General features: G+C 46.8%; 1 protein-coding gene across 1 annotated transcript; it reads right to left on the bottom strand.

Moving 5' to 3' along the window:
- Positions 1–3,107: 3,107 nt before the first annotated feature.
- sst1.1 (somatostatin 1, tandem duplicate 1) lies at positions 3,108–4,565 on the bottom strand. The gene is made up of 2 exons (XM_004084457.4): positions 4,208–4,565; positions 3,108–3,451 (listed from the first exon to the last, which is right to left on the bottom strand). The coding sequence occupies exons 1-2, from the start codon at positions 4,340–4,342 to the stop codon at positions 3,233–3,235; spliced, it is 354 nt and encodes a 117-aa protein (XP_004084505.1). The 5' UTR covers positions 4,343–4,565; the 3' UTR covers positions 3,108–3,232.
- Positions 4,566–10,432: the final 5,867 nt, after the last annotated feature.

Raw genomic sequence — 10,432 nt, 5'->3', positions numbered from 1 at the left:
AGGATCAGCTTTGAGTCCTTTTTTGTTTGCTATGCTGATGGACAGGCTGACAGACGAGGTAAGACAGGAATCTCCCTGGACAATGATGTTTGCGGATGACATTGTAATTTGCAGTGAGAGTAGAGAGCAGGTGGAGGAACAGCTAGAGAGGTGGAGGTTTGCTCTGGAAAGAAGAGGTATGAAGGTCAGTCGTAGTAAGACAGAATACATGTGTCTGAACGAGAGGGATCAAGGTAGAAGCGTTAGGTTACAGGGGACTGAGGTGAAGAAGGTGCAGGAGTTTAAGTACTTGGGGTCAACAGTTCAGTGTGATGGGGATTGTGGAAAAGAGGTGAAGAGGCGAGTGCAGGCAGGTTGGAGCGGGTGGAGGAAAGTGTCAGGAGTGTTGTGTGACAGAAGAGTGTCAGCAAGACTCAAAGGAAAGGTGTACAAGACAGTGGTGAGACCAGCTCTGCTCTATGGGTTAGAGACGGTAGCAGTGAGACAGAGACAAGAGGCTGAGATGGAGGTAGCGGAGATGAAGATGTTGAGGTTCTCCTTAGGAGTGACCAGGTTAGACAGGATAAGGAACGAGTACATCAGAGGGACGGCTCATGTTGCCTGTGTCAGCGACAAAGTCAGAGAAGCCAGACTGAGATGGTTTGGACATGTTCAGAGGAGGGATAGTGGATATATTGGTAGAAGGATGTTGGAGATGGAGCTGCCTGGCAGGAGGGCAAGAGGACGGCCAAAGAGGAGATACATGGATGTCTTAACAGAGGACATGAAGTTGGCTAATGTTAGGGTAGAAGATGTCCATGATAGAGTGAGGTGGAAAAGGATGATTCGCTGTGGCGACCCCTGATGGGAAAAGCCGAAAGAGAAAGAAGATTTATATGTGTATAGATGTATATGTGTATAGAGATATATGTGTATCTGTGTATATATGTATATGTGTATATATGTATATGTGTATAGATGTATATGTGTATATGTGTATATGTGTATATGTGTATAGATGTATATGTGTATAGATGTATACGTGTATATGTGTATATATGTATATGTGTATAGATGTATATGTGTATAGATATATATGTGTATCTGTGTATAGATGTATATGGGTATAGATGTATATGTGTATATGTGTATATGTATATGTGTATATATGAATATGTGTATAGATGTATATGTGTATATATGTATAGATGTATATGTGTATATGTGTATAGATGTATATGTGTATATATGTATATGTGTATAGATGTATATGTGTATATGTGTATATATGTATATGTGTATAGATGTATATGTGTATAGATGTATATGTGTATATGTGTATATATGTATATGTGTATATATGTATATGTGTATAGATGTATATGTGTATATATGTATAGATGTATATGTGTATATGTGTATAGATGTATATGAGTATATATGTATATGTGTATATGTGTATAGATGTATATGTGTATAGATATATATGTGTATAGATATATATGTGTATCTGTGTATAGATGTATATGTGTATATGTGTATATGTGTATATATGTATATGTGTATAGATGTATATGTGTATATGTGTATATGTATATGTGTATATATGAATATGTGTATAGATGTATATGTGTATATATGTATAGATGTATATGTGTATATGTGTATAGATGTATATGTGTATATATGTATATGTGTATAGATGTATATGTGTATATGTGTATATATGTATATGTGTATAGATGTATATGTGTATAGATGTATATGTGTATATGTGTATATATGTATATGTGTATAGATGTATATGTGTATATATGTATAGATGTATATGTGTATATGTGTATAGATGTATATGTGTATATATGTATATGTGTATAGATGTATATGTGTATATGTGTATAGATGTATATGTGTATAGATGTATACGTGTATATGTGTATATATGTATATGTGTATAGATGTATATGTGTATAGATATATATGTGTATCTGTGTATAGATGTATATGTGTATAGATGTATATGTGTATATGTGTATATATGTATATGTGTATATATGTATATGTGTATAGATGTATATGTGTATATATGTATAGATGTATATATGTATATGTGTATAGATGTATATGTGTATATATGTATATGTGTATAGATGTATATGTGTATATGTGTATATATGTATATGTGTATAGATGTATATGTGTATAGATATATATGTGTATCTGTGTATAGATGTATATGTGTATAGATGTATATGTGTATATGTGTATATATGTATATGTTTATCAATGTATATGTGTATAGATGTATATGTGTATATGTGTATAGATGTATATGTGTATAGATGCTCATCCATACTTCTGTCTACTTAAGTGTCCGTCAACACTCTACCTCATTGCTGTTGCACATCTGACATGTTTGCACACAATTCTTGGACATTCTATATTAGTTTCTATTTGCACACTTGTATATGTTGTACTTACTGATTTATTGAATATTATATTTCGTTATTTTGTCATTCTTGCACTGAAAGGGTGTCGCTTCAATTTCATTTTACAATAGACAATGACAACCACAGCAAATCTATCCATCTATCTAGTGACACGTGCACGCTGTTCGCTGCAGCACGACTGTTAGAAATCCCCTAAAGATGCCGCGCTCCTCTCCACGACAACCCAACAACCATATGGGTAACCCCCCATGTATGAGGTCATGTAACTTGAGGAAGTGTTGTGACCCCATTTCTGATCAGCTGTTGCCTTCAGGTGGTTTTTCGTCATCCAGTAAATAGCCTGCACCCTCTGTGCTGTTTTGATCCACCGGTTTAGTTTCTGTTCTGCTGTTTGTGGGCAAACGTCATATGTGTGACCACCGACTAATTCCTGCAGCTGTTCTTCTCCATCACCATCTGGGGGGGGCTGGCTCTAATGGCGCTCAAATCCGTAAATATTCAAATTTTTATGAGGGGTGGGGGGCGTTCAGGAGGATAACAGGCTCTTTATCTGCTGGTTGCCATGGAGCCCCCCCCACCCCACCCCACCCCGATTGAATCATGTCTATTAAAGTCTGCAGCTCCTCTTCCTCATGAAGGTTTCATTGCTGCTCCTCTTCATCAGCACACAGACAGACGTTTGTCTCAAACAGATTTTATTCAGAATGAAAAAGAGTTTCATCAAGTTCAGATCAAACCAGAAAAATCTAAACACACTAATCGGACAGTCTCGAGGGGGAGGAGCTTCCGCGAAGGCCCCGCCCTCAGCAGGACGTGAAGGTCTTCCAGAAGAAGTTCTTGCAGCCCGCCTTCCTGTCCCGGGGGGCGAGCAGCGGGCCGCTGGCGGCGGCGCGCTCCAGGTCCACGCGGACGTCCTCGGGCTCGCCGTCGCTCAGGGGGAACCCGTCCTCCTCCAGAACCTCGTTCTCCATCTGCAGGAGGTCCGAGAGGAGCAGCTCCGCCAGCGAGGAGCGGGACATGTCCTGCAGACACAGCGGAGGGTTCAGGGAGAGGAACATGTCAACCCAACAGAACCTGGTTCTGCAGGAACATCAGAGCAGCCGGTTCTGAACACAACGTGACGGAACCCCAAAGCTTTCAACGCAGAATCAAGACAGAACCCGGATCTCCTGGACTTCAGGAACTTTGACCAGCAACCTCACATTAAGATGACTGCTATGCTGAAGCACGGAGGTGGTGTCATCATGGTGACGAAGGAGCTTTGACTGACAGCCGGAGACTGCGCCTCCAGAACCAGGAGGTGCCACAACCCTTCAGCCCGAACCAGAGGGAGGTTCTGACCTGGAGCTGCGGTTTTTCACAGATGTTTTCAGAAATCCGGACCAAAACACGGAAACACAGTTTGGGTTTAAAATCAAGAATCAAAACAGAAAAAAGAGGAATCTGTTCGGAAATATGTGCTCTGAAATCAGATGATCAAAAGTGGATTTTCGGAACCGGAACCTTTCAATTCCCTTCAACGTCGAAGTAAATTCTTTTTCTTACTTTTGAAAAATGAACAAACTCGTTTTTTTCTCGATAATTTCAAACAAATATTTCTGGTCGTGAATTGATTTCAAGCTCATCCGAACAGAACCAGCGGGTCCACCAACTTTGTTTTTATCTAAAAGCTCCCAGATTCTGCCCTGCGGTACCGCTGAGCGGTCCATCCGCACAGGCCCGGTTCTGAGTTGGGGTTCGGGTCGTAAAGCGGCGTGTGCGCGTGTGTGTGCGCGGACCTGCTTGGAGCCCAGCAGGGGGGTCCGCTGCAGCAGCAGGCGGAGTTTGGAGTCTCTCTGCGCGGCGGAGGAGCAGCTGATGGAGGCGGTGAGGGAGAGGAGCAGCAGGAGGAGGCGCGAGGAGGAGGACATCATCTTCTTCACCTGTCTGTCTGTCTGCGGAGGGTCTGCTGGCTCCGACCCGCACGAGGGGCTCTTATAGAGGCCCTGACGTCACGGACCACGGTTGGGGGGGTGACGGATGATGATGATGCTTCCTCCTCTTTAGTTTAATGAGCCGTTGTGAAACTCCTCTTCCTCTCCTCAGCAGAGGACTTTGTCAGTGGGACACTGAGGAAGAGGAGGAGCAGCTCTTCATCCCGGCTGAGGATGAAGATGAGTATGTTCTTTCCGTGGAAACAGGAAAGAACGCCACAGGTGAGGATGATGATGATGATGAAGAGCAGCTGCAGTGAAGACCCCCTCCCCTCAGGTTGCAGCGTGTCAGGACCGTGACGGATGGTGCTGGCTGTGGGGCCATGGACCAGCGGCAGGCAGAACCTTGACAGAACCAAACCGGGCTGACCTTCAGCCGGGCCAGAACTGCAGCGTGGACCGGCGGGACCTCAGAAGAACCGCAGTGAGGAAAGAGGAAGACATCTTCATCCTGGACTCTGCTTTTCTAATGTGGTGCTGATGAAGACCCGGTTCTGAATCTCTACGGAGAAGAAAATAGAAAAAAAATAAAAAAAATTCAACAAACACAAACAACCGCAACACGAAAAACCCACAAAATCTGGACTACAAACAAACAAACAAACAAACATCCAGTCCACCTGAAAACACAGAAACCAGCAGGAAGACACAGAGGAGGTCCGTTCTGTGTCTGCAGAAGCGGCACCGACAGGCGGAACCGAGCCGCTGTCACATCGGTCCACAGCTGTGACGGTGACTCCTCACAGCTGCCAGGATCAGGTCCAGAATCACCAGGAGGGTTCTGACCTCCAAAGCCCCAAGACCCGCTTCATCTGGACGGGTTCTGCTTCCATCAGGATCAGAATCCACCTTCTCTAACCGGAAGGTTCTCTGAAAACGTGAGGTCTGCTCCTGAAGACGCAGAATCCCCTCCAGATGGGGAGGTTCCGACCAGAACCAGGAGTGAAGGATGTGACATCATCACGGCTCACGAGGAACATCCGGAACCAAAGACGTGAAAGTCGGACCTCCTCGTGTGGCATCCGGCGGTTCTGCAGACCCGTTCAAACACGTTTGAACAGTCCAGAGTCTGGCAGGACGTCCTCCGTGGAGTTTCTGCCAGCAGCTCAGGACCAGGTCTCTGCTGGACCCCTCAGCTCCAGGGCGGCTCTCAGGTTCAGATCTCTAAGGAACATTTGCCTTTGTTGTCCAGAACCTCAAACGCTGAAGGAAACGGGTTTTAACCGTCCGTCCGTTTTCCAAACGTGCTTTGTCCTCTTTAGGGTTGTGCGGTTGCTGGAGCCTATCCCATCCACTGTAGGGTGAGGATAGGGCTCAGGGTTGCAGAAGGTCACAGCCCAGAGACACGGATGAACCTCTGCAGCCTGGTTCTGGACTTTGGGACACCGGGAGAACCCACGCAGGAACCAGTAGAACATGGAAGAACCCAGCGGGGATTTGAACCATGAACCAAAGTTCATAGGAGGGGGGGCTTCTTCACAGAGGCTCCCCTCCTAAATCAACAATTTTTAAACATGGTGTGAAGATGACCTACAGCGGAAAGGTCACACCAGCCTCCCAGCCAGAACCAGACCCCGCCCCCCTCCTCCGTGATTTCTCTGCTTTTCCAGACACTGAAGTTCTTCCAGTGGGTCCATCATGGTAACTGCTGATGCACCACAGCTGACTGATGGGGGCGTGGCTACTGGTACAGCCCCTCTGACCATCACCGGGACATTCATGCATGAATTGAGGCAGGGAGGGGGAAATGCCTTGCTCAAGGACACTGCAGATGAGTGGGGGGAGCGGGGATCGAACCTCGACGACCCGCTCAACCACCTGAGCCCCTGCGGCCGAGACTCTGGGGTTTGTTCTGGTCAGACAGATCAGCCTCCATCTTCATCGGCCTCCATCTTCATCAGCCTCCATCTTCATCATCATCCTCCATCTTCATCAGCCTCCATCTTCATCGGCCTCCATCTTCATCATCAGTCTCCATCTTCATCGGCCTCCATCTTCATCATCAGCCTCCATCTTCATCAGCCTCCATCTTCATCGGCCTCCATCTTCATCAGCCTCCATCTTCATCGGCCTCCATCTTCATCAGCCTCCATCTTCATCATCATCCTCCATCTTCATCATCCTCCATCTTCATCGGCCTCCATCTTCATCAGCCTCCATCTTCATCATCAGCCTCCATCTTCATCATCAGCCTCCATCTTCATCATCATCTTCCATCTTCATCGGCCTCCATCTTCATCATCAGCCTCCATCTTCATCATCAGCCTCCATCTTCATCGGCCTCCATCTTCATCATCAGCCTCCATCTTCATCATCAGCCTCCATCTTCATCATCAGCCTCCATCTTCATCATCATCCTCCATCTTCATCGGCCTCCATCTTCATCAGCCTCCATCTTCATCATCAGCCTCCATCTTCATCATCAGCCTCCATCTTCATCGGCCTCCATCTTCTTCATCAGCCTCCATCTTCATCATCAGCCTCCATCTTCATCGGCCTCCATCTTCATCATCAGCCTCCATCTTCATCATCAGCCTCCATCTTCATCAGCCTCCATCTTCATCGGCCTCCATCTTCATCATCAGTCTCCATCTTCATCGGCCTCCATCTTCATCAGCCTCCATCTTCATCGGCCTCCATCTTCATCAGCCTCCATCTTCATCATCATCCTCCATCTTCATCGGCCTCCATCTTCATCAGCCTCCATCTTCATCATCAGCCTCCATCTTCATCAGCCTCCATCTTCATCATCAGCCTCCATCTTCATCAGCCTCCATCTTCATCGGCCTCCATCTTCATCATCAGTCTCCATCTTCATCGGCCTCCATCTTCATCATCAGCCTCCATCTTCATCAGCCTCCATCTTCATCGGCCTCCATCTTCATCAGCCTCCATCTTCATCGGCCTCCATCTTCATCAGCCTCCATCTTCATCATCATCCTCCATCTTCATCGGCCTCCATCTTCATCAGCCTCCATCTTCATCATCAGCCTCCATCTTCATCATCAGCCTCCATCTTCATCGGCCTCCATCTTCATCATCAGCCTCCATCTTCATCATCAGCCTCCATCTTCATCAGCCTCCATCTTCATCGGCCTCCATCTTCATCATCAGTCTCCATCTTCATCGGCCTCCATCTTCATCATCAGCCTCCATCTTCATCAGCCTCCATCTTCATCATCAGCCTCCATCTTCATCAGCCTCCATCTTCATCGGGCTCCATCTTCATCATCAGCCTCCATCTTCATCATCAGCCTCCATCTTCATCAGCCTCCATCTTCATCGGCCTCCATCTTCATCATCAGTCTCCATCTTCATCGGCCTCCATCTTCATCATCAGCCTCCATCTTCATCAGCCTCCATCTTCATCATCAGCCTCCATCTTCATCGGCCTCCATCTTCATCAGCCTCCATCTTCATCATCAGCCTCCATCTTCATCATCAGCCTCCATCTTCATCGGCCTCCATCTTCATCATCAGCCTCCATCTTCATCATCAGCCTCCATCTTCATCAGCCTCCATCTTCATCAGCCTCCATCTTCATCATCAGCCTCCATCTTCATCAGCCTCCATCTTCATCATCAGCCTCCATCTTCATCATCAGCCTCCATCTTCATCGGCTTCCATCTTCATCATCAGCCTCCATCTTCATCAGCCTCCATCTTCATCATCAGCCTCCATCTTCATCATCAGTCTCCATCTTCATCAGCCTCCATCTTCGTCGCTCATAAGATCAAAAACCTTAATATGCAGGAAAACGCGTCCTTAATTGGTTCAAAGGTTCAGATAAAGAGGCAGCGGCAGGAGGTTATGCGTCACGCCGCCGTCCCGTGGCGCAGCCCTCCAATGAAACGCCTCACTGCAGGCCGGCCAATCAGACGCTCGGCTGGAGGCGAGCGCGTCCGTCAGTCCGGACTAATGAGTGAGCAGAGACGCAGCGGGTCGGTCCACTCACACTGAACCGAGTCACCTCATCACTGCATTAACGGGTCAGCGCTCGCATCATGAGACCCCCCCCAACGCCCAGCAGGATTCTGGGAGACATGTTTAGACAAAACACCACTTCCTGACAGGAGGAGGAGAAAGGAGGAGGAGAGGAAAACGACACGGAGCGAACAACCAGATCCAACAGAGGAGAGGAGGAGAAGGAAGGATGATGTCATACGAGGAACAAACCAGCTGAGACAGTTAAGATCCTGCTCTGTCATTGGCTGAAAGAAGGGGACTGAGGTCAGAGTTCACGCTCCCTCAGTCAGAGAGAGAACATGGGTCCATGAGGAACATCTGGATGATCCACTGAACCTCTGGACTGATATTCTGACGAGACACCAACACTGTCAGACACGGAGGCAAGAGTGTGATGATGAGGGGTAGAAGGTTCATTGGGGTTCTGCTTCTGCACAGAAGTCCAAACTCCACAGCAGAACCATCCTTACTGGACGGTAAGGTTCTGGTTCCATTTTGGTTTAAAGTTCTGTTTCATGGTCCTTAGATGTTCGTTCTGGAAAACCCAAAGTCTGTGAAGAAACTAAGACGAGCTGCTGAGGCTCCAGGGTTGGGGGGTGAAAACCTTTCTCCGTGTTTCCACAAATGTTCAGACGCTTTTTTTCCCTTCATTTGTCAAAACGGCGTTTCCGTCAGACGGGAGCGGGTTCCCGGTTGGAAGATCCACCGTCCAGGAGAACAGCGGCTCCTCAGGAGGAATCTGGGCCCCGCTGTCTGACATGAGCTGGTTGCCGTGGTAACGCAGCTGCCAGGCTGAGATTGAACACTTTTGCTTTTCCACCTGTCATCACTTGAATCTGTTTCCAATTATTTTCAATTTCTTCCCCTTTTAGTTACAGGAGCAGCAAACGTTTGGTTCCTGTTTAGTGTAAAGCGCCGACTTTCTGCTGCCGGAGCTTCTGGTTCCACCAGAACCGGTAATTTAGGTGATGCTGAGATGTTTCTCCTGCAGAAACATCTGCACATTCTGGACCCCCCCCCCCCCACACACACACACACACACTGGTCTACCGTGGGCTTAGGGGGGTCATACCAGAGTTGACGTCTTCATGGGGAGTTTTGGGTTTTTACTTTGAAACCTCCACAGTTGCTGGTTCTAGTCCAGCTCGTGTCTGGATGTTCCACAGCTTATCTGTAACTGATGAACTATGACCCTTACCTGAACACACCTGAGAACAGCCTCAGCTGTCCCGTCAGCTTCAGACCAACGAGCAGCTTTACAACAGAACCGCCTGGTTCTGCCCCGGTTCTGATCCCGGTTCTGAACCTTTAACGGAGGAGTCGGTGGACTCGGATGTTTATCAGATGGAAAACAATGTTTGTTTGGAGCCGCAGCTTCTTCAACAAACACGTCAGATTAATGGAGTGAAAAACCAGCAGGACCAATCAGGTGGCTGCTTTTGCATGTGGGCGGAGCTTAAGTGCGTGATTTAATGTGTGCTCCCTCTTTGTTCTCCATTAAAGCTCATTTAGACATGCCCCCCCTGCACAAACACATGGACCTGCTGCTGTTTCCACATTAACCCCCCCAGTCTGTCATTAAAGTCACTTCCTGTCTGTGGGGAAGAAAATCCTCAGAAACTATGAGACGATTAGAATATAAATGTTTAATGTAACCCTTGTGCTATCCTAGGCACTTTACCATTGGGAGTGGGGTCATCTAGACCCACTAGACAGTGCTCTGAACCTTTTTTCTTCAATGATTTGTGATCTTCACTGGTGTCCATGGATTACATGAAATCTTTCCACCTTTATCCACCTTTGTCATGGTAGGGAGAACACCTCAATGGAAGGGGGGGGGGGGGGGGGGTCATCTAAGATAGCACAAGGGATAAAGCAGGAAGTTAGAGTTTCCCTTCAGAGACAAAATGTGTTTGACCGAAACGGAGGGTCTGAGGGGCCAGTTTAGTTTAGTTTAGTTTAGTTTAGTTTAGTTTAGTTTAGTTTAGTTTAGTTTAGTTTAGTTTAGTTTAGTTTAGTTTAGTTTGATGAAGCCTGTTAAAACATCAGAACGGCAGTGAGAAG

The sequence above is a fragment of the Oryzias latipes genome, chromosome 13 (genome assembly GCF_053564925.1).
Source record: "Oryzias latipes strain Hd-rR chromosome 13, Olatipes_Hd-rR_3.1".
Classification (NCBI taxonomy): Eukaryota; Metazoa; Chordata; class Actinopteri; order Beloniformes; family Adrianichthyidae; genus Oryzias; species Oryzias latipes.
The sequence above is the reverse complement of the archived record's forward strand: the minus strand, read 5'-3'. Positions and strand labels throughout refer to the sequence as shown.

Coding starts and splice junctions, on each gene's coding strand:
- sst1.1 (XM_004084457.4), bottom strand. CDS start 4,342: ATGATGTCCTCCTCCTCGCGCCTCCTCCTGCTGCTCCTCTCCCTCACC. Junction 3,452..4,207: donor CCCTGCTGGGCTCCAAGCAG/GTCCGCGCACAC, acceptor CTGTGTCTGCAG/GACATGTCCCGCTCCTCGCT.